The sequence below is a fragment of the Lethenteron reissneri genome, chromosome 34 (genome assembly GCF_015708825.2).
Source record: "Lethenteron reissneri isolate LAM-NWPU_2019-01 chromosome 34, ASM1570882v1, whole genome shotgun sequence".
Lineage (NCBI taxonomy): Eukaryota > Metazoa > Chordata > Hyperoartia > Petromyzontiformes > Petromyzontidae > Lethenteron > Lethenteron reissneri.
Window position 1 is genome coordinate 12,131,149 of NC_083812.1, and position 24,023 is coordinate 12,155,171.

The 24,023-nt window shown below is 45.9% G+C and overlaps 1 protein-coding gene across 1 annotated transcript; it reads right to left on the reverse strand.

Moving 5' to 3' along the window:
- Positions 1-6,460: 6,460 nt before the first annotated feature.
- On the reverse strand, positions 6,461-17,260 carry LOC133350678 (fibrinogen alpha-1 chain-like). Its single transcript, XM_061565299.1, is given in 11 exon segments — positions 6,461-7,130; positions 8,038-8,195; positions 8,684-9,209; positions 9,211-9,354; positions 9,356-9,921; positions 11,342-11,487; positions 12,362-12,588; positions 13,517-13,662; positions 13,989-14,172; positions 15,337-15,450; positions 17,097-17,260. Coding segments are annotated over 11 exon segments (2,298 nt in total). The 5' UTR covers positions 17,154-17,260; the 3' UTR covers positions 6,461-7,100.
- Between the last annotated feature and the right edge of the window lie 6,763 nt (positions 17,261-24,023).

The window sequence follows — 24,023 nt, forward strand, 5'->3', positions numbered from 1 at the left end:
CCTCCAAAAACAAATATTGGACAACGGGAAGAAATTATCTTTGAAAAACATTTGCCCGGTTGAATGATTAACGTGTGTGTGCACACACGCGCTTGCAGCTATTGCACATAAAACGAACATCACAGGCTGTTTTCACCATGCCAACTCTGAACGTAAGTTCTAAACATTCATGAAAAATTACAGAACATGGTTTTAATGTGAAACAAAGTCAAAGCGCCTGTGCACTCGACCACGAGTCGTGGTAGAATTAATCATTTCCATGTGCGTTGTTGACCTGCCACAAATTAGGAAAACGAGCGGCGTTTGTCCTCCATACCTCCGTCTCGACACAAATGATAAAGGCATTTATTTCACAACCTATCAGCCGCACGGCCTTCTGGGAGTCCATAACCCCAGCAGAAGCGATTAATAAGTAAACATTTTTTTAAACTTTTTTTTTTAAACACGCTTTTATGAAATGTACTTGTAATGAAAGAACTCCACGATTCCAGGAAGTGGCCCCGAAGCTTTCCATAACCTAACGGACCCTGGCCAATTACAGCCAACGTCAGTTTACCGTGGACAATTAGAGCCAGACCGAAAAATAACATATAAAAAGATTGTTTAGAAATATATGCTTTTTTATTTTTTATGATAGATTATAGTATTGTCATTAGTATGACATAAATATACCAAGTTTGCAGTCGATACCACATTGGGAAGTGGGTAAAAATTTTGTTACAAAATTTGAGGATACAACAACAACAACAGATACAGTGAGTTAAATAAAAGCGTGTAAAATAATAATAATAATAAAATACAATCACACCCTGGGGCCAGCCTCGACACACATTGTCTCACCAGGACAGCCCGGCCCGGCAGAGCCAACGCCGGTGAACGGCTGATCTTTCAGCCAAGGTCTCTGGTCCGAGTTCGACACAAAATCACGTAACACAACTCAAAGTAATCACCTCCTCAGCTGACTTTTTACCTTCCCCATGTCATCTCAGTGTAGCCGGTACATTTATAAAAAACAAATTAAACAAGGCCTTGATTTGTGAGAGCCTGGGTGACTGCATTTTTTTTCTGCGGAATCGTAGTCGGCACAAGTCAGACATCATCGCACTTTATAATCACTTGTAATTTCTAGACTCTCACGCTTGTGTGTACTGTTACTGTAGTATAATTGAAATGCAGCTTGCAACCATAGTTGGTTGGCCTCAACACTGTCCGGTAGGTTTCCTGTGATCTTCATGGGCAGTGTATTTATGTGACCGGCTAGTGCAGTGGTCGGCAAACCAAAATAAGAGACTTTTTTTTCGAATTTCGGTTTTAAAAAAACCTCAGTATTCCAAGAGCCTCAATGCACGTGGTGAAAACGTCGAGACGGTGGTGCTTAATAAATAGCGTCACGACGCAGTCCGTCAAGAGCTGCATGCGGCTTTAGTAGCCGCAGGTTGCCGACACCTGGGCTCATGGATCTGTGAGGGTTGGGATCAGTGTCGTCTCCTTTCATGAACACATTTGTCACTGGAGCAATAGATGTGATTGCAATATTAGGTAGTAGGTGTGTGTGTGTGGTGCTGTAATTGTGGTTGTGATTGCACTATTGCAGTTTTATATACAACTACATCTGACGTGGCAGAATTAGTTTTTGTACTGTTGAACATTATTGCAGACTAACAGTGCACAGTTTTGGTAGACTTGGGGTGCCAGAAATGTCTGGGTTTGGTCTACGGATGAAAAGATTGGCGACCGTATTCAAACCCGATGCATGATGAGACCTTTTTTTTTTTCACAGACCTCCCGGTCCAGTTTGTCTCAAATCCTGTGACCGTCAAAGGTGGCAAAATTTGTGGCAGCGATTCGTGTTCACTCTTCCTCAGACCCTGGCTCCCTTCTTGCATTGTGTGACTTTTACATCGCCCTCGGGACCCGTGGTCTCGAGGGGAAGCAGGGTCCCTTGCCTTGTGGACGTCTGGCAGTCACCAGCATGGGTCAAGTAAGTTGCTGATGAGGCGCTGAGTGTTGGTTGCCAACGTTGAACCGATCAATGCTGCTGAAATTACGCACTCGTGTGGCTGACGGGATGTGTATCAACAGCAGTCAGGTGCGGTGAGGTCAATGGCTTGGGGAGGCACTGGCTCGTGTCAGAGCCAGATTCACACACTGAGGGGGGCGTGGTCTCACTGAGGGGGCGTGTCCTCACTGAGGGGGGCGTGTTAGACACGTCCCCCTCAGTGAGGCAGATGTGATAGCTGCCTCCCCTGGTGCTTTTTCATTGCAGTTTCATGACAAGACCGGCGACACTAAATATATTTTTACACATACGTGAAATAAGTTACCTGGAGTATGGAAGGCGAGGACATGAATACAGGGGTCTACAAACATTAAATTGGTGACATACTGAGATAGTAACAGGCACGCGCTTATTGCCCGCGCTCTATCCAATTACTGAGGGGTTGCGCAATCAGAGGGGAGGCTGAGCTCGTCGCTGCCTCACCTCTCGTCTCTTCCTGTATTTGCAGCGGAGCTCCGCAAATTTGGCGATTTTGACTATAAAAATGATTTGAATCGTACAGAAATGACATTTAGAACACAGATCAGTGGAAAAATCTTCATATTTATTTTATTTGATTATTCTTTTTTTTACTTTTCGTAACAGATATTTTCATTGGAGCATGACAGATGAGGCTCTTCCCCCCCCCCCCTGCCTCGCCTGACCGCACGTCCCTGGTTACCAATGTTACGTGGAGTAACAGCTCCGTGTGAAGGTGTGGTGTCTGATTGATTTATTTTGCCCTACATTTTAGAGCAGTAACATGCGTGAGCGCCTAATACAGAGATGTCCGAGTGTCTTAACTCTCGTAGCAAGTGCATATAAAGCCCTCGTGGCGATCCACTACTGGATGAGAAACCCCCTCGCACGTGCCCTGTGGCTCATGGGGATCATTTCACCTCCTTTATTGTTAAATTTTAATCAAAGTTCCTATGATTGTATTTTATAGCTTTATTTTGGCGATTTCAAAAAAACATATGGTTAAGCCATGTTTCTTGCGGAAGTGCAGAGTTGGCCTGATAACTTTAATCTAAATTGTCTTGTGGTCTTGATTTAAAGCTTTCGTGATGATGTTGCAGTCGAAACGTGGTGAGAATTGTATTGTTTTAAATTTTTGTTCTTTTATTTTTTCCCTTCTACGTGACTTCACCGAAAGAACCAAGAATAAGAATACGTCTTATGGTTGTTATTGTTTGACTTGCATCACACTGGGATTTTTGCACACAGCGTTGTAATACGGTGGGTTTTTTTTCTGGAAGATTTGCTGGTTTATTTAGGATGTTTCTGTTGCGCGTCGTCGCGTTAAGATGTTCTCTGTTCATATTTTGTTTGTTGCGGTTGCACCCGACTCAAGAGCCGCATGGCTCACAGGGCTACACCTACTGAATACAACTTTCTGGTGGTCAGTGCCGGTCGGTGGCGGGGAACATTTACGTTGGAGCGGAGGAGAGTGCAATGGATTGTGCTGCACTGCCCTCTACTGACGATGTATGTATAATAACACGCTGGCTAAATCGGAAATAACACCTTCATTACTAAACATACATATTCGAATATGCTCAAAATGTTCCCCCCAATATATTGGTATAAAATAAATTTCTGTTTATATGATTGTCCTTTATTAATCCCTAATCTCTGCCATTACATACAATGAAACAAGAAAAGGTAAAAAAGAAAAAACAGAGCAATGTAATACAATACACTATTAGACATTATTGTAAAAAACTAAGAAAAATCCATCCTATGTGTTAGTGAATTTTTTTATATTTTAGGCAGGAAATGGCAGGAAATTCTTTTCAAATTTAGATTTTCTTCTCGGGGGGGGGGGGGGGGGGGGAAACCCCACACCCCCTGGAAGATTTGGTCCCCCCAATGTTGACTCCATGGCTACGGCCTTGCTGTATACCAGGGGTCGGGAACCTTTTTGACTGGGAGAGCCATAAAAGCCAAATATTTCTAAATATATTTCATTGAGAGCCATATAGTATTTTTAACGTATAATAAATTAAATATGTCTTACTTTTAATGCGACTTCTGGTGCTGCATGGTTTTGCTGATGGCCTTGTAGTCTGGTTCATACGTGGTGAGGTTGAGCTTCATGCAGGCGTGACTCGTGAAATTTATCTTCAAAACTAATTTCTGTTTACTTTAAAATGACACAGTATTATTGAGCAATATTACAAGTATTTTAAAATCAGTTCCAAACTGATTTTTTTTTCAACTCTAAATTGTCTTTGAGCCATATGCCGTCACTGGAAGAGCCATATATGGCTCGCGAGCCATAGGTTCCCGACCGCTGCTGTATACCGTACTCTGGACACGAATTAATCGCGCCATTTATTGGTACAAGTTATTACTTGTGAATGTTTGAGTTCTTAGTCGGGGATTTGTACTTGCCATCAGCCCGAACGAGAATTGCCTGCTTATGATGTCATTGTCCTGATTTGTCCTGAGATGTACAACAAATGTGTTGTGATCCACAATCCACGTATTGGCCGCCGCTGTTGTGAAGAAGATCAGTAACACAGATCCGTAAGGGATGTCTCCTTCCTATATCTAGTATACATCCCGTCAGCCACGCTTGCTTCTGTTCTGGCAGGGAATCATTTCACCAGCATTGGCTCAATACGAACACAACTCTAAACCGGTTGCAAAAGTTTCGATTTAAAGCTTTCGTGACTGCAGGGATTCATCTTCTTGGTTCTTTCGGTAAAGTCACGTAGAATGTAAATAATAAAAGAATAAAAATAAAAATTATGCTTTTTATTATTTTATTATTAAGTTGTATTTTTATTATTTTATTATTTCCATTCTACGTGACTTTACCGAAAGAACCAAGAAGACGGTTGCAAATGGTTCCTCCGTTAAAACACAGGAACGTTGGGCGAGCACTCGGCTAACGGTTCCAACCACGTGTCAACATTGGACCGACGTTGCATGTGTTGAGTAGTTCCGACGGACGTACTCGTAGACGGAGGTAAGTTAAGGGCTTCTGCCAGGGTTTATTAAAGCTTATCAATATTACACAGCAGGGTACACAACTCCCAAGGGCTAGGGGTCCTACTCTGAGTCCGGGTCCCTGCTGGCTAGCTCCGGTTTCTCTCTCGTGTCGGATCGTGAACTCTGCCGACTCCACCGAGCGGAGAGAGAAGCACCTCTATGGCTACCACCGGCTTCTCCCCACACTCCCTATTCGATCCCTCTCTCTACCCCTGGTTCCCTCTTCACCCTGTTTACTCTACCCGTTCCCACAGTGACCCCGCCTACGTCACGGGGTATCCTTTAAGTACCCTAGGAGACGTGACGTCATCGCACTGAACGGCACACCTGACGTCACGTCCCCATTTTACTCCTCTACACATGTTTACTGGGCACTTAGTAGACAACGATGGCCTTGAGGGACAGGAGTTTTTAAACTATCTAAAAACTTCAACATAAACTGTGTTTTATTTTACTAGGTAAGGCCCACTGAGCTATATAGCTCTTTAACAAAAGCTACCTGGCCACTAATGAAAGTTCAACAAAGTGGCCTATCATGTGGAATTGTATAGGCAGCCAAATAATCTAAACGCATGATTTTAAACGTGGAGGGAAAAAACGGAGGACGTGGAGAAAAATCCACGCGACCACGTGGTGAACTTCCAAACTCCAAACAGACAGGCATTATGATCAGGATCGAACCCACGACCTCCTGAATACCAGGCGAGGTAGATAACATCTTGCCACGGTGGCGCCTAACACATTCCTGCGGAGGGAGCTGGTAGGAACGTTGGGTTTCTCGGTCAATGGCCAGGGTCAACGGCGGCGTGGTGTATTCCGCAAATATGCCCGACTGTGAGGGTGGGCACAAGCCGGCGTGAGTAGGTTAAACATTGAGTTTTATAAGGGCACCACGGGGTGACCAGCCCCTCCCCACCCAGCCCCACCCCTCCCACCCCCCACCCAGCTCCACCCAGCCCCTCCCCCCCACCCAGCCCCTCCCCACCCTCCCCACCCAGCCCCTCCCCACCCCACCCAACCCCTCCTTCTCCACCCAGCCCCTCCCTGCACGACGGACGGACGGACACAATCCCCTGTGGGCTGGTGGAACCAGTGGGTTCCTACCAGTATGATGCACAGCCTGGAGTCACAGCCAACGTGAGCGGAGCCATCATCTCTTGGTAACGTCCCCAATCCTGCAGGGGCTCATAGGCGCGAAGGGTTCGCAGCAATCGTGATCACATTGTCCATAGCCTTTCTTTCGATCTCACCTGGGGTGAACTTCCAAAGCCCAGGTTACCCACGCTCAGGCTGTTGGCCGATGTATACTCACATGTGCAGAATATTAAAGAATGACATTCCAACACACAGCAGCTCCCATTGTGAGAGAGATATTCCTAAGCGTGGTCTCCCACTCAAACAATACTAACGGATTCAAATGCGTAAATGCGGGAAATTTTCTTTATTGGATTCACAGCCAGCGAACAGTAGACAGTCGACTGCTGATGAAATATATATTTTTTATGTTTCCATTATTTCTGGCAAACTGCAAAGCTTGTTATTATTAATCCATCTGCTTTAGTGTACTTCTTCAAAACACGTCTCTTATTCAGTTGGTGCAACACAGATAACATTCCTCGAAATAGGCATTACAAGAAAATACAACCTTCAATTCTCCAACATGTTACGTAACGCACCAGGTGTTATTGTGTTGCGTGCAGTCACTTTGGGCTGCACGAATGTGAGGAACGCATTCTCACAACCACGACTGCCTCAATGCATCGCGAGCCAAGGTAACATTTTCAGATTTTGTGATTGCCTGCACAAGAGTACCAAAGTGTTCTTCTCTAGTCGTGCCACGTTCTCAACAGGTCACATTTCACAACGTGTTTTCGCATGCTGTTTTTGAAGACATATTTTTTGCACGAATTTAGATTGAAGAATTGTTAACCGTATAAAGCAAGTAGCTTAGTAAAGTGTACTTTTCAATTGTGTTTAAATTTAGGAAGCCACGGACAACGAAGCCTTTGCAGTTGATCACAGTTGGATGGCAGAACTAATCGGGATGAAAGCGATGATCATGTCAAGGTCGTGTAGCCTTGGCTCTTCGTCTCTGTAACACAGTGATAAAAAAAGCACACACATCTCATTTGTTTCAATCATATTCAGTGAAACTTAAAAATGCAATTGACCAATACCGAATCATCATCGACTGCTGGTGACTGTGGGCCGGTCCAGATAACGCTCGCCACTGATGTTAGCCGTGCTCATGAGTCGGGACTCTAGCACACTCCTGCTAACCACCGCCCCTCCACTCCCCTCTCGCGTACAACAAAATAAGTTCAATACAGTATATGCGGGTGTATAGTTGACGTAACATGCAAACACAGGATAATTTGTCATTTTGTGTGAGTTCGCAAACGCTCAATATCTGAGCAATGTAAGCTAGCGTACATCTGCTTAACTGTGATATGCTGAATATTAAGACACGTGCACAATGAGGAAGGTGCAATGAGTGTGTGGGATAAAGGAGGGCAGGTTTGCGATTGTTCTCAGGACCAACACGTTGGCTGCGATATAACGAGGAGCCAGGACAGCCGAACGTGATGAGAGGAAGCAGGAACGGCAGAAGTTTTGCGTTTCTGTGCATGTGGTGCTTGAGAATCTGCTCTCTCAGTCCACTGCAAGCAATCGACATGGACTATTAATGCACCTTTAACGTTTGTGTACGTGGTTGAGATGATGCAAATTAAATGAACAGAAGTTGTTGTTGTTGTGCATAACCGACACTTGTCCCACAGGCGATTGGCGTTCACCTAACCGCACCTCCGATTTGCACGGTTGGCTACGTACGGTGCGAGAGAAGTTCAATGTACATACATACAACACAACCGGTCCCACGCCCGACGTCAACGCCTCTGTACAAAGCAGGCCGTGTGAGAGCCAGTCGGGCCGCGCGCCGCCGCACGCGTGCATGCGTGCATGCGTCGCCCAGGTCAGTGTGTCCGTGCGCCACGTACCCGTGCTGCCCTGGTCTTTCTCCCCGCGAGCAGCGGGGACACGCCGTCGTTGGCGACGCCCGTTCCGTCGGACGTGGACACGTGCTTGGTGTGGTGCGTGATGGTCGTGCCGTTGCTCAGAACTTTGGTGACCACCGACTCGGTGACGGTCTTCCCTCCTGGAGGGAGCACACCCGCACGGTGAGCTTCAGGGGCACGGAACACATTGAGCAGGAGAAACGTACTTTCGGGTTTAAATGTGATTTCGTTTCTCCAGAATACAACGAGTTGAGTCTGATGTGGCCTGGATTGAGTGCTCATGTCAGGATAATGGGAAAGACATTGGCATGGGTCAGCTAGTCTCTGAGTCTTGAAAACTGACATGCATTCAAAGGTCCTGTTATAGATGCAGTATATATTACGCCAGGGAACAGTACGGTCACCACGTTTCCCACAGGCCAAAACTCGAGGCATATTTCTCAGGCGAGGTCTATTCATGTAAACCATACCGATAGAGTAGAATAATATAATACTATATTGAGATTTAATATCGATAAATAAGTACTTGCAGGTCATTAGTCACACGTTAATATCTTAAATTATTATCACAAACAGCACAAATATGCATAAAACAACCGTCATTGAAAACTAAATCGTCATTCCTCACCTGATGTGGATGACGTACTTCTTGAGGACGACGACAACGAAGATGATGACCTGCTGGCCCCAGGCAACATGCTTCGGAACTCTTCGTGGAATTCAGGCCCAAAATCAGTTTTGAATAAACTACCAAACCTACTTCCTCCATCACCACCACCACCACTAGCAGCAGCACCGGCGTGGCCACCGCCACTGCTGGATGACGTCGTGGAGGATGTGGACACACGGCGCCTACTGAATATGTCTGAGTGATCTGGCATATCCCACGTGCCAAAGTCTGGAAGGGCTGGGAGCATATCTAGGCTGCTCGTGCCTCCACTAGCACTGTGAGCACTGTGTGTGCTTGTGCTCCCACTCCCCGTTTGCGCACCCGTTCCTCCGGCGGCGTAACCGCCACCGCCCTGCGCACTGCCCGTGTTGGTCGCTGTACTCCCACCTATACCCCAGCCACCGCCCTGCGCACTGCCCGTATTGGGTTCTGTTCTTCCACCTGTACTCCAGCTACCGCCCTGCGCACTGCCCGTGTTAGGTCGCTGTACTTCCACCTGTACCCCAGCCTACCGCCCTGCGCACTGCCCGTGTTAGGTCTCTGTACTTACCACCTGTACTCCAGCTACCGCCCTGCGCACTGCCTGTGTTGGGTTCTGTTCTTACACCTGTACTCCAGCTACCGCCCTGCTGCACTGCCTGTGTTGGGTTCTGTTCTTACACCTGTACTCCAGCTACCGCCCTGCGCACTGCCTGTATTGGGTTCTGTTCTTACACCTGTACTCCAGCCACCACCCTGCGCATTGCCCGTATTGGGTTCTGTTCTTCCACCTGTACTCCAGCTACCGCCCTGCGCACTGCCTGTATTGGGTTCTGTTCTTACACCTGTACTCCAGCCACCACCCTGCGCACTGCCCGTATTGGGTTCTGTTCTTCCACCTGTACTCCAGCTACCGCCCTGCGCACTGCCCGTGTTGGTCGTGGTCTTGGAGCCCCCGCCTGTACCCGTGTTGGATGAACTTCCGTCCATCATGCTCCCACCAGTGCGAACCCCACTATTATAAGTGACCCCCAATGGCGCCACATCCTTTCCACTCGTGCCAGAGGAGAACGAGGTGGTGGAGGTGGCTGTGTGGTGGGAAGTAGTGCTGGGACTGTGGGCGCTCGACGAGGCAGCAGCTTCGTCACGTGGACCGTTCCCCGTTGTGCTTTCATCGTGGAAATTGAAGTCCCATTCGCTGGCACCAGTGTTGGATCCTGGCAAAAAAGGGACGGAAGAGAGAGCACGTACAGTACGGGAAAAGCAGGACAAACTCAACTCCACGTGCCGAAGCGCACGTTTATCAACAGAGCTAAGTGATTGATAATTGGCAACAACCGTGTTTCAAAATACATTGGTGACACACAAATGCACACATACGTACACAGTATGATGATGGCGTCTAGAGCAAGACTTTGTGTTCTGCTGGAGCGATGATTGTACTGAATATTCTAGGCATAGTGATAGGGTTTTACCCTTTCAACTGGTACAAAAACTGACACCTTTATACAAGGTATCATGTTTGCAATAACCACAACACAAGAAAACATGATGCCTTGTATAAAGGTGTCAGTTTTTGTACCAGTTGAAAGGGTAAAAACCTATCACTATATTTTGCCACTGGTAAAGGAGGTCTCATAGTGTAAATGCTTACCCCGAGCTCTCAATACTCTGATAGTGCGCTGTTTTTGAGTTGTATGTCTTTTGGCGTCATCTGGTCCAACACCAATGGAGACTAGGCTCTACCAAAAAGCTGTCTCGGGTGTGGACCAATCAACTTCAAGGACAGTGCATATCATTATCAGAGTTGTTTCTTTTTGTTTGCATTTTGACTGCTTGTGTTGTGCTTATTGCAAACATGATGCCTTGTAAAAAGGTGTCAGTTTTTGTACCAGTTGAAAGGGTAAAAACCTATCACTATATTTTGCCAATGGTAAGGGAGGTCTCATAGTGTAAATATTCTAGGCATGTTACTAAGCAGAACGATGTTCTTTCCAGTTTGGCTTGCTGTGGTAAGAATGAAGCGGTGTGGGTTAACGACACAATTAAACTGAACACGAATAAGCTAATAGCTGTAATAAGCACAATTAATGTGGTCAATGTTCGTAAAAAATTAAATCGAGCAGTTTACAAGGCTTCATGTTTCCTGTCTCTGGCATTGCCTGGGATTTGTGTTGTTCTCTGATATAAAAAAACATTTTTAGTACACTAGGTAATCGCGCCATTCTCATAGACTAATAGAGCAAGACTATCGCAAAGGTGCAATGTTTCGCAGACGTCGTCTGCAGCAGGATGTCAGCGTGGGGTGATGTTGCTCTGTGCTAATCCCAATTGAGTAATTTGCAGAGTCTTGATAGAGTTTGGCAAATGTGGACAATGAAGCTGGTACACGAGGAGCCTCCTCATTTCTAATGACGTCAGGGGGATCTATAACGTCCACTGTGAACGCAACGGTGCGTAATTTATCGTAAATACACAACGCAGTAATAACCAGAGCGGCTGGCCCGCTCCGAACCGTAAACCTCTGCAACGAGCAGGGGACGCGCTACCGCTGGACAAACCGCATCACCGCCTCGATGATGGTGATGATGATGACTTTATTGACGATGCTGAATGTGGCAGTGCGGAATGTCCTACCAGGAAGTGGAAACGCCGAATCGGGCGACACCGGCTGTGAAGAGGAGGATGAGGACGACGTGTGTGTGGAGGAGGAGGAGGAGGAAGCCGAGTGGGCCACTTCGTTTGGATTGCTAAGCCGACCGTGATCCACGTACGTAGGTTCCCTGTGGAGCACAAAACGTGGGATGACATCACAATTGCGATCGCATTTAACATCGGAAACTTTTGCTGTGAAACACAGGGTGGGTGGGGGGTGAAAGTGTGTTCTATAATCCGGAGAATACGGTTGATAGTATAATGCACACGGGAAGGGCTGGGGCATCATCACGTGTGTATTCTATGCCGTGGCCTGTGCTGAGAGCGTGTCACGGCTGTGTGAGCTTGCGAAGGATCCGAGGAATGTCTGCTTGGTGCTGCCACAAGGTGTCACCGGAGGGACCACTTGTCACGGGAATGGGGAGGAGGAGGGGTTGGTGGTGGTGGTGGGGATTTCTGACCCCTTGGCGCGTGGCGTGTTGCGTGTGTTAAGTGACTCGGCATCAGGGAAGCGCGAACGGCGGTAGGTCGTTTGGGCCCATAACTGCACTTGGCATGCATATGTGAGTGTGTGAAGGTGACCTATTGTATGAATCACATCCACCGTGCGCATGCCTTGGCATTCCTGGCGTTCATCTGTGTGTGTGGGTGCGGTAGTGTGGCGATTAGCACGCTGTGCTACCCGAGTTCAATTCCCGCTCACGGCCAACATCGGTGACGATTATCTGAACCGGTCATGGGCCTCCCCTAGGTCGACTCAGTCTCAAATGAGTACCTGGTGTGGTACATATAAAAAAACATCGCCACGAGGGAGACAAATGAGTCTGGGCGTGGTGCTGGCCACCCAACCCCCTCGTGAGCCGGTCTGGCCATCATAGGTGCTCGCTAACAGTACTTGCCGGAACAGTCTGTTAAGGCTATACGGGGGATCTTTGTCTTTTTTGTGTGTACGCGTGACCTACACATTCGTCCGTGCAGATTTTTTATCGCGTTTTGTTTCACCTGCGAGGACCAACGTTCGACGGCGTTGGCTGGAATGTGTGGCTTGATGTTTCAACCCTCCTGTTGAGTGTCTCTTCCACCACAACTTCCTCGAAGCGGTCAAATTTGAGGTTGGCAATGTAGCTGGCGGCCTTCTCCAGCTGAAGGTTTTTCTCCTTGTCCAAGCGATACTCCATATACCGCGCGCATGATCCCTTACACGTGCGCAGGGCAACGTCTATGTCCAGCTGTCCGGGCACACACATTCCAGTGAACATATTCGCATTAAAATAATTAATACAGAAAACACATCCGTTCTAGCTGGGGTTGTACCTCACGAAAATAACGTTACCAAAAACCATAAGTCATTGAAGGTGAAGTTGTTTTCTTACTCAAGCAAGCAGGCGGCAGTTTATTTAGGATCCTGGCTGTAAAATAACGATCTCATGGTGGTGGTGGTCAGCCTTCCGATCTCATCTGCTAGCTCGAACCCATTATACAGTTATTATGGTCGTGCAGGGTGTGTGCAGTTTATCCAGCACCTGAAACAGCGGTGGCTTGTGAGGGTGAGGTGTATATGGGTTACGTGCCCCTGGTTCTGGATCAGTGCCCTTCCTCGGTGAAAAAATTGGCCCTGCCCATATCACCTCACAAACAGACGTGCGATTTGTAATTATTCCCTCCCTGTAGACGATTCTAAAGGAATAGCAAATAATCCCCGCCCTTCCCCTCCCTCCTCACCCCCTGTCATCGGCTCTGTAACCCATTCTTTCTTTACATTTTTAAACAATTACTTTGAATCACCATGTATGAAGCACTCTGCAACGGCCTGATGTGAATTACTAAAATGAAGCTAAACTTTTTATTTTACCAGGAAAGGCACACTGATCTATATAGCTATTTTCAGGAGCGACCTGGCCACAAATAATAGCTCAACAAAACTGCTTATCACGTGGAATATATAGCAGCCAATAACGCACGTTTTCTGAATGAGGAGAGAAAAACCAGAGGACCCGGAGAAAAATCCATGCGACCACGGGGAGAACATGCAAACTCCAAATATGCAGGCGTCAGGGTTGGGATCGAACCCGGGCGAGGTAGTTAACGTCTCGCCACCGTGGCGTCCTTTGCACTCTTTTGCACTCTATCAACACACATTATTATGAATCTCCTTACCTCCACTCGAAGGATCTGTGAGACCTGGGTCTTGATGTTGTGCTGCAGCAGGGTGAGCTGTTGAAGCTGCATGTTGATGCGCCTCTGCAGATGAATGATTCTTCTCTCCAGTTCCCTGAGCACCTCCGAGTAGCGTACCTCGAGTTCTGAGGGACAAGCACAAATAACACTCTGTCATGCCCATGCAACATTCGGAATCGGAATACATTTTTACGCTTAGTATTTAAATCATAAGAACATAGATCAACTGGTTTTGGGTTTTTTTTTTCACGGTCACATTTTATTCATATATCTCATCACTGTCGCAGCATAACACTTTCATTTTTTTCTCAAAGAGTTCATGGGCTACCCTTGAATTCATTATGAACACCTCATTACGCGCCCGAGCAGTTGACCTCCCAACGTGTCTCAGTTTGTCCTCCGCCGCCTCACAAGGCAGAAGAGGGGGAAATGTTTCCCTGCGTCGTCGTACCGTTGTGCTCGTTCAGCGTTTGTCCGGAGGTGTCGCTCACGGCGCGGAAGTCCGTGTGCACCTGCGTGTACAGGCGTCCCAACCGCGCGAGCCTCTCGGTGAGGTCCCCGATGCGCTTTCCAATGTCCGTCTCTGTGCGGGTCATCAGGCCTTGCATTCGGCATCCACTCGGGCACTTGCGACCCTAAGGAAGACAAGAGATATTATTGCTCCCAAAAAAAATGTACACTTTTAATTTCAAATTGTCTCATCATTTTGCAGATAAAAAAAAATCTATCATTAGCAATGGTGAATGGTGTTTTTCCAAGGCTAACTAAAGAAAATGTAAAGTTTAAGATATCTACTCTTGGTTCTTTCGGTAAAGTCACGTAGAAGGGAAATAATAAAATAATATAAATATAAAACATTCTTATATTACTTTATTTTTTCCCTTCTACGTGACTTTACCGAAAGAACCAAGAATATGAATCCATGCAGTCACGAAAGCTTTAAATCTAAATTTAAGATATATGTTAGTATAAAGCTCAGTAACATGGCAAGCCATTCCTAGTGCAGCCACAAAACTAAAAATAAACATCTGTAATTGGAGGATATATGGATGTAATTCAGAATACATTACTTCATGAAAAAATTACTAGATGCTAATCCATTTTGTTAATTGAGTCTCATTACCATTTAAATGCAACCTGAACTTGACACGATGCTCATTCCTGTAGTTCACTCGTAAAAATGTTTTGCTGTAGATCCATATTAGTGGTTGTATTGCAGCAGCATCACAGGAGCAGTGACACTGCACGCACCTGATGTTTGATAATCACAGAACTCTCCACTCTGGGGGGCCTGAGCACTGGCACTTGATATATAACATTAAATATATTTGTCTTATTCGTTCAAATACATATATTGCAACACATTAATGCACTTTAAACTGGTAATCAGCGAGCCTCAATTTTTTTTTATTAAAATAAAATGCTTTTGTTTTCATGTTACAATGATTAAACCAGTTGTGGCTATAATAGTAGCCAATACATACCTTTTCATGGATATTAATAAATGTGTATTTTCGTACGTGGGATTGACATCAAAATGCTCATATCCTAACATGAATACCTGCGCATATGTCAAGACTATGTGAACAATGGCATTCGATGATCCATCACGACATCGTCAAGTTTGCTTGCTTGAAATGTGTCCACTGCTATGCTTTTACCAATGTGTGTCATAGCTCGTGCTGCTCCTGCAGGCACTGATGAAGCCACTAGTGAAAGGAAACATCAGTCGGAGTGAACCGATTGGAACGAGCCAGATCTTGGAACACGTGTTTCATTGTTCCACATTCGCAACTTACCCAGTCGCCGTGCACGCAGAGGTCAGCTGTCGCCGATGCACACGATCCTTGCCCGGCCGCTCGCTGTTCCGTCAAACGAGGGCCTCGCAAACTGATCTCTTCAGCAATGCACACCTAGAGCACGGGGACGTGCGGCACGGCCGGTAAGCATCGATCGAGAGCACGAACCGCACTTGTTGACATTCCTGTCAATCCATTATCAGTGCCTACCTTATTACAGACCAACTCAGACCTTCTTCTTGGTTCTTTCGGTAAAGTCACGTAGAAGGGAAGTAATAAAATAATTAAAAATAAAACATAATAAAATAATTCTCACGACGTTTCGGCCACAACGCAAGCAGCCGTCCTCAGGTGAAAACCAGGTCTGTCGAGGCTTGCGTTGTGGCCGAAACGTTGTGGCCGAAACGTCGTGAGAATTATTTTATTATGTTTATTTTTATTATTTTATTACTTCCCTTCTACGTGACTTTACCGAAAGAACCAAGAAGATGAATCCCTGCAGTCACGAAAGCTTTAAATCGAAACTCAGACCTTATCAATCTCAACGTTCATCCTACAAAGTCACATCACAAAGGAGAAACACAAACAAAGAGACGTAGTTTTTTTTGACCGTATTGAAACGGCTGTACGCTGTATAATTTCCTTGTACAACATTACGGGTAAACCGTATGGGTTGACACGTATGAAGCCTCATCTTTGCCATCAATCGGTGTGATGTTGACTCCCCCCCAACCCCTGCACAGGTTTAACATTGAATTATCTACAGGCATAAGAACAATCCCATAACAACAAGTTTCTGTGTAACAAATTGCCAATTAGAGTCAACTATACACATCGTCGGATATATGTACCCTTCAATTGCTGCCAGCTGCATAAATTGTCCTCGACGTTATCGTGTTTACATATCTGTGAGTGGAAAGTGACTTTCCTTGCATTTATATAAATATAAGAATTTACAGCCCTTTGCCAATCCGCTGCTGGATGAATGGCATGATACTGTACTGTATAGTCGGAAGCAATCGCACTAAAGGACAGCATTTGTTGACTTCCCACTAAGTGATAATTAGATATAAATTGTCTGTAAATGTAACTCAGGTAGTACAAGCATGTGCCCATTTCTAGGCAGTATACATTGATACATTACCATATAAACCAGTGAAATGCGTGGTTATTACAGCAGATTTGTTATATTTGAATCGTTCCACAAAACGATAGTTTATAACAAGAAAACCATGCGCTCCTACACTAGCTCTCAAATAATGCAGATTTAAATTTACCCAAAAACTAGAATGTTGTGAATTTCAGATGACAGGTTATAATCTCCACCACCATTTACCAGCAGCTGAAGTTATCAACATAATTCTGCAAATTATCCACGGAGGTTTTGTCAATATCACAATTTCTCTAAATCGCACATTGGCAGGAACATACAGGACATTATACTTGATTACAGTACTTTCTATGGAGTACTGCAGTACATACATAGGCATACAGTATATGTAACATCTACTCATTGTGCTGTTTACACTTGATTTATTGAAAGCTTAACACACTCACGTGCCCAACTCCAATGCTTTGGTGAAATTCAAACATTGAGCAGATACAAATTGTGCAAAATTGGCAGCCGTTTTCAAAGTAGAGCGTCAGTTATTGAATGTTGTAGCATTTCTGTGACACTGAACTAACCATCGTCACGGACAAATGGCTCAAACGTGTCACGGAAAAATGTTCTGAAAGTGTAAGGACAAAGCACCACTGACCTGGATGATGGGCAGGAGAATGACTAAGGAGGCCAGCACCTTGGATGACATGGCCATCTCGGTAAGGTGTGCGCAGACACACACACACCACGTTGAGAGTTAAAAACAAAACCAGCGGCAAACTATTTGAGTAGATCCTGCGCGTTTCGTTTCGTGAGCATGCTGCCTTTATATAGCGATATTGACTATGCGGGGGAGGGTGGAAGGGAGGCACTAGACGGGAAATGTGACGAGCATTTTTGATGCGAGGGATGCGGAGGGGGGGTTGAAGTGGGTGAACTGTGACTTGTGCAATTCGATCTCAGAGATATCATTTTTTGTTACTGCAGAATTCAGCCCATGGTTTCAGCGAAAACCCACGCGGATATGATCTACATTGTCATTTTATGTATGGCCAGGTAAGTGTGAAACTCAAATAAATACTACAACCGCCGTTCGCCAATAAGTGGCGGTGACGTCACAACGGCGTCTGTGCCAGGCTGGGTGCACTTTGCGGCCACGTGAAGTGTCGAAGGCCCACTGGTAGTTCGCAGGACAGACCCAGGTGGTACCATGGATTGATTGAGATGGCTGGAAGATGCAACAACCGTGCTTCCCCCACTGTGCCAACTTTCAGCGTTTTATCAGCCCTGCCTGTGTTCCGCTCGTTGTTGTGAGCGTCGCTCCTCTGCCCTCCGCTGTAATTGGAGGGCGACTGCCTCCAACTCCAAATAAATACAGTATATCTAATGACAGAGAGTACATCATAGCAGCTATAATAATGCAATTTATAACGCATTTCTGTATATGGTGTAGTACGGTCAAATATCTTCGACCAACACGGCGTTGGGAGGCTTTGAACAGTCGATTGACAAAGAATTGTAAATCAATAATTATAAGCAAAGGCTCTAAAATATCGTTTTAAGGACTATAACATAATTAATACACAACGTTGTGGTAGGGGATGAGGTGATCGGTAATGATGTTAAAGTTTGGTAATGGATTTAAAATTCAGTAGAAACTTCCTTATCTCCGAATCATCATTAAAAAAACCCTGCGGCAATGTCACTTGGTTATTTTATTATTTGGATTATACCACAAACTACACTGCAAGTTTTATATAAACTTTAAGTGCGCTCATAAAATAATGTCTACATATACACTTTGTATATTTGTCTATGTACATTTAGTTTCATATAAACATTAGAAGTATATGTGCCAAGGCCGTAATTATAATATTCAAATATGCTCAAAATGTCCCCCCCAATATATTGCGAAAAAATAGATTTCTGTTTATATGATTGTGGTTATGGTTGTACTTTATTAATCCCTAATCTCTGCCATTACATACAATGAAACAAGAAAAGGTAAAAAAATAAAAAAAAAACAGAGCAATGTAATACTATTAGACATTATTGTAAAAAATAAAGAAAAAGTCCATCCTATGTGTTAGTGAATTTAAAAATATTTTAGGCAGGAAATGGCAGAAAATTAGTTTTCAAATTTTGATCTTTTTTTCTGTGGGGGGGGGGGGGCAGACCCCCTGAAAGATTTGATCCCCCCCAATGTTGACTCCATGGCTACAGTCCTTGATATGTGCACGTGTGCCGGGGTTATGGTGTTTGATGTTCCCCGAGTGGCATACTCTGACCTTGCCATGTTTGTCCCCAAATGCTGAGCTTGCAGAGATAACAGCTTATCATCCCGTCACAATTTGTGTTTCATGTAATGTTTAAAGAATTAGAACATATTTCATGTTTATTTTCCTTGCAACGTTTTTGCTTTGCTTGAAATGAGCAGCTGGGTCATCATGCAGTGACACATCTAAGGGCCCAGGATAAATAACCATCGTCCTCATCATCAACTGATGGTTTCTCAATCGAATTGCAATTGTGACGACGTATTTTGTTGTTTTTTGACCATTAAAATGATCGAAAAATTAATACACTATATTTAGGAGTACGTACTTTTTTTTTTACAAATACTGTACCATAAAAATGTCTAGAACTGGATGCTACTCTTGAGGAAGGGATATTGCTCAAAACTAGCGTTGGTAAATGATCGTCAGAGTAAACAGGTTACCTTTTTCAGAATTTATTGCCGGTTTACAAAGTCAGGAACCGGTAACCGTTTCCAGTGGAATGTTTGGAATGAACGTGCCGATTGACACCCACCAACGTACAAACCCCATGACGATCTAAGTCACCGGTTGATCCATTTGCCTTCGTTTTAATAACGTGTGCATCATCTTCGAAACGGATTGGCCTTGACCAGAGAGAGCCTCCTTGATGGCCATGTCTCACCAGTGTTAGACCAGAGAACGCCACAAGTCGAAAAGCACGAAGGCAATGCAACTGTCAAAGCATTGATAGCTCGGGTTAAGCAATTATTGTAAGTTTGCATAACACATATTCTTGGTTCTTTCGGTAAAGTCACAGCAAGAAAATTTGCTGTGGATTTCACACCTGATGATGATTGCTTGTGTTGCAGTCGAAACGTCGTGATAATTTTTATTGTTTTATATTTATATTATTTTATTCTCTCCCTTCTACGTGACTTTACCGAAAGAACCAAGAATATGAATCCCTGCAGTCACGAAAGCTTTAACTCAAAATTTGCATAACACGTTTGCATGTTTTACCACACGGTTGCATGTTTTATCCACTGTGTTCACATGTGCATACTGCAGAATTGATGCCTTGTAATTGGTGTCTATTTGGTGTTTTAACATTGTAACACCTCCTGTATTATTGCCTCTTCGTTTTTCATCACTTGTCCCATTGTTGCAATGCCTGCGCAAGGAGGTGGAATCGAACTGGCGACCTCTGGATTTCAGGTCCAGTGCGCTGCTAACTGTTACACCGTGGCAGCTGTCCGAAGCAGCTGTCCGAAGCGCCAAGCCTGGAGGATCCCTCGGCAAATCGCACCATTCAAGAGTGCCCTCCCAAGAGGCAGCAATGATATTCTGGCCACCCCACAGAGCCCAGCAGCAGTTTAGAAGTGGGCGTGGAGCAGAGGTCGCAAACGGGTTTTGATTCCTTACCCGTACCCGTACCCGGCCGCACCAGGGTCGCAAACAGCTACCCGTACCCGGCCGGGTACGGGTAGCCGGGTATCGGGTAGGGTACGGGTATCGGGTACCCGGTTGCGACCTCTGGCGTGGAGGTGATGGGCACGGAGGCGAAGCACGAGGCGAGTTGGCCACGCGCATTCCGCCACCTCGTGGTGGAATGCCGCCACAAACACACCCCTCCTGCCTGGCCCTCCCTGGAAAGAGGCCACTATGTATGGCACATACATTCGTTCCTTCCCAGCTGAATGGACATGTTCACGGGTCGGCAAACTGCGGCTCTAGAGCCGCATGCGGCGCTTTAAGAACTGCTTCGTGACGTTATTTATTAAGAACCGTCTTATATTCACATGCATTGCGGCTCTTAAAATATTGAGGGTTTTTTACCGAATTGCCGACCCCTGGACATGTTCGAACGGCAGACAGGTCTGTCCCATTATTGACACATTTGTTTTGGCAATGGTGAATCCATCCCTCGAAGCCCACAACTATACATATCACCACGGCACTTGTGGTGAACCACGTGCACATTGGGGCAAGATGAAGGCCTTGTGGACAATAAGTAATGGGATAGACCCACGTGACATAGGTTGACTAACGGGCAGATGCACCACCTGCACTCCCTACTGTGTCAAATCGCTGTTTTAGCTGCCAGACATTTTTAAAGTAGTTCATACACTCAGCTACAAGTACTAAATCAGTCCAACTCTTCTGCCACCTGATTCATATCCGTTTAGTCTCCCATTTCTGGCTAAATATGAGCTCCTTGGACATGTGAGCCACACTTGATTGGGTGACCCAAGAAAGTGTCAGTATTGTCTATCCACTGTGTTCACATACAACGATGCTTGTGTGCTAAAAGTGGTCAAGTGTTGTATGTTGCAGTCGCAGTCGCATTCTGTGAAGCGTGGACACCGAATTCTAGGCAGCGGTGTATTGTTTTATGTGCGGAGAGACATTGTGTTCTGTGTTAGGGGCATCATGTTTCACGCGGTGGGTATCAGAGCCATAGCTATAGATATTATTGGCACCTGGGACAAGGTGTCATCCTCAGCGAAAAAAACATTGCAATGACAAAGACAAGGTTGTAATGAGTGGGACGCATGTGCAGGATAGAAAAAGGGCAGAATACCCTTTGTGCTCTGGGTGTTTATACAACATTGTGCAATGGGAAGGATGATACAAGAATAAAATAGGCTTTACCCTTTCCGGAAATAACGGATGCTTTGTGATAGGCATCCCTATCACAAAGCATCAAGTCTGCGTGAACCACACATGTTTGTGGCAAAACATACACACAAACATGCTTTCATAATGTATGCATTGTCCTTGAAACTGATAGGCCTACACCATAGACTCGTCTACTTTATGGGTTTGTCTCACCAGTGTTCGATCAAAGAACACCAAAAAGCGAATAGCACAAAACAATTGAAATATCAGAGCATTACTAGCTTGGGTGGAGCAGTTACATCTGTGGGACACTCTTTGCCAATATGGTATAAACACAAAAAAGATAACAGCTCATCATGATGCCTTGTAATAGATGTCTATTTGGTGTTTTGACATCTTAATACCTGTATTCTTGCCGAAGAGGTTAAAGCCTATTCTTTTTTTTATCATCTTGATATTGGCAAGATTTAACCAGGAAGGATCTTTGTGTCTCCGTTTCTCTGCACGTGTCGCACTTCCCTCGGCTAGTTTGTTACGTTTGATTTCCCCCGCCATATCATCGGTGCTCTTATCAAACTTGATTTGAAGCTTTCGTGACCGCAGGAATTACTCTTTGGTTCTTTCGGTAAAGTCGCGTAGAAAGACTTTACCGAAAGAACCAAAGAGTATGTGCTCTTATCGTTCACTCCTCAAGATAGGGCTGCCAATATGGGCATTGAAATGTGTACCCAGGAGTTGGAGACAAAGAGAAACGCCTCAAGCCAGAGGTGTAATCATGTAATGCAGCCTGCTACTCCTCTACAAACTCTGCGAAACAATATTTCCCACATTTACTTATATTTTATTTACATTGAGGAATACTTTTTGTAATGGACTCTATTGCCCAGTTGTCCTTTTTGGGTCCTGTCACCACTGGAGTATGTTTATCCAGTACTAGCAGAAGTACCCGGCGTTGCCCGGGTGAAAAATATATTTCTTAATAACCTTACATATATACACAGATGGGCTGCTACCCCTGCCCCCCCCCCAGCCACGATCTCCTCGGCCGCTGTGCAGTAATATGTACGGCCTATAGTGTGGTGGGGTGTTGAGGCCTAGTACCGTGCAGAGCCTCCGGCCTCGCCTAAATTTCCCACCCGGCTGAGGCTGGGTACTGGGGCCGTTAACCCCCCCCCCCGCGCTACAATAATACTGTCTAATCGCTATAATTTTATTATCTACCGACCCTATAATAGTAATTGCACACATTGGGGTGGGGGGGGGGGGGAGTGAAGAGGACGTGAAACTTTGATGAATTTACCTCAGAGTCGCGTGTTAATGCGTGCGCATATTTTTAACGGAAATTAAAAATGGCGTCCACCCCGCAGCAAATGCGTCGCTACCCGTTGCCAGGGGCAACTGCCGTGGAAAACCAAACGGACCAATCGCGTCTCGCAAATCCCTCACATTTCGTCCAATGAAACTGCGTATGGTCCGGCGACACACAGACAAACAGACACACACACAGACAGATTTGCGATTTTATATATATAGATTGGGGCATTGCCAGATTCGTCGCCTATTATATATTTACTTAATTTAGGGCCACAGTGTTCATTACGGGTGCACTGAGTTGTTTTGCTAAATGGGAGATTTACAGTAACTCCTGGAAATCCCCTTTATAAAGTTTGTTTTTTGTTCGATCGCGTAAATATAAATGTGTCGTTAACCCACCACCACACAACGCAGCCAATTGGTAAAGTTTGTCACGTAACAAAAACGTGCTAATTTGTTACTATTTCAGAACACCGGTGTGTTGGAGAGTAAACCCACAACATTAACCATTTGAGTACGACGTTTCGCTGGTTATTACAACTCGCGTTATCAGGCGATTTGACAGAATTGAAAAAACCACTCCCCTCACTCATCCCCACCTCTCCACACTCACTCAACCTCACCTCCACATTCCTAACCTGGATATATTTCTCAGTCAGACGAGGTCTATCCGAACTGTGCAGTATTCTGCAATAAACTTCAACGCAAAGGCAGCAGACCTCGGCACAAATGAAACCCCTGCTATCCGAACACAAATTCCAACCTCCGAATTGTTCCGACTTAAACCCCGGACAGGTGGAAACCCATCCACCCCAACAACAACCGCCATTCGCCCCTAAGTGGCGGTGACGTCACCACAACGCTTGTGCCAGGCTATGTGCACCTTGAGGCCACGTGAATTGTCGAACGCCCGCTGGCAGGAGGTCACGGGCCAGACCCAGGTGCCACGGGTCGACTGAGACTGAGACGAGATGACCCCCACCTCCCCGCACGTGCGTCATGCCCCCCGCACCCCTCCCCCTCAGCCCCTCCCCCTTCCCCCGCACCACCTCCCCCTCACGCCCCTCCCCCTTCCACCCCCACCCTCCTCCCGCCCCCACACGGAAGCGTCTCGCATCTAACCCCCCCTCCCCCCACCGCCGTTCCTCCTCATTGGCTGTAGCGACACACGTGGGGGGGGGGGTGTTCACGGAGTAGCGTCGCTATTGGACGAGGTGCGCACGCCCCACGACCAATAGAGTTGTGAGGAGGGGGTGACGCGCGCGAGGCGGGGGCGGGGGTGGGGGAAGCTCGTTGGGCGGGGCTTGAATGGGGCGGAATAGGAGGGGCGGGGCTCACGAGTTGGGGGGTTTTGGGGGGGAGGGGCTTTACCCGCGCGCATGCGCACTGGCGGG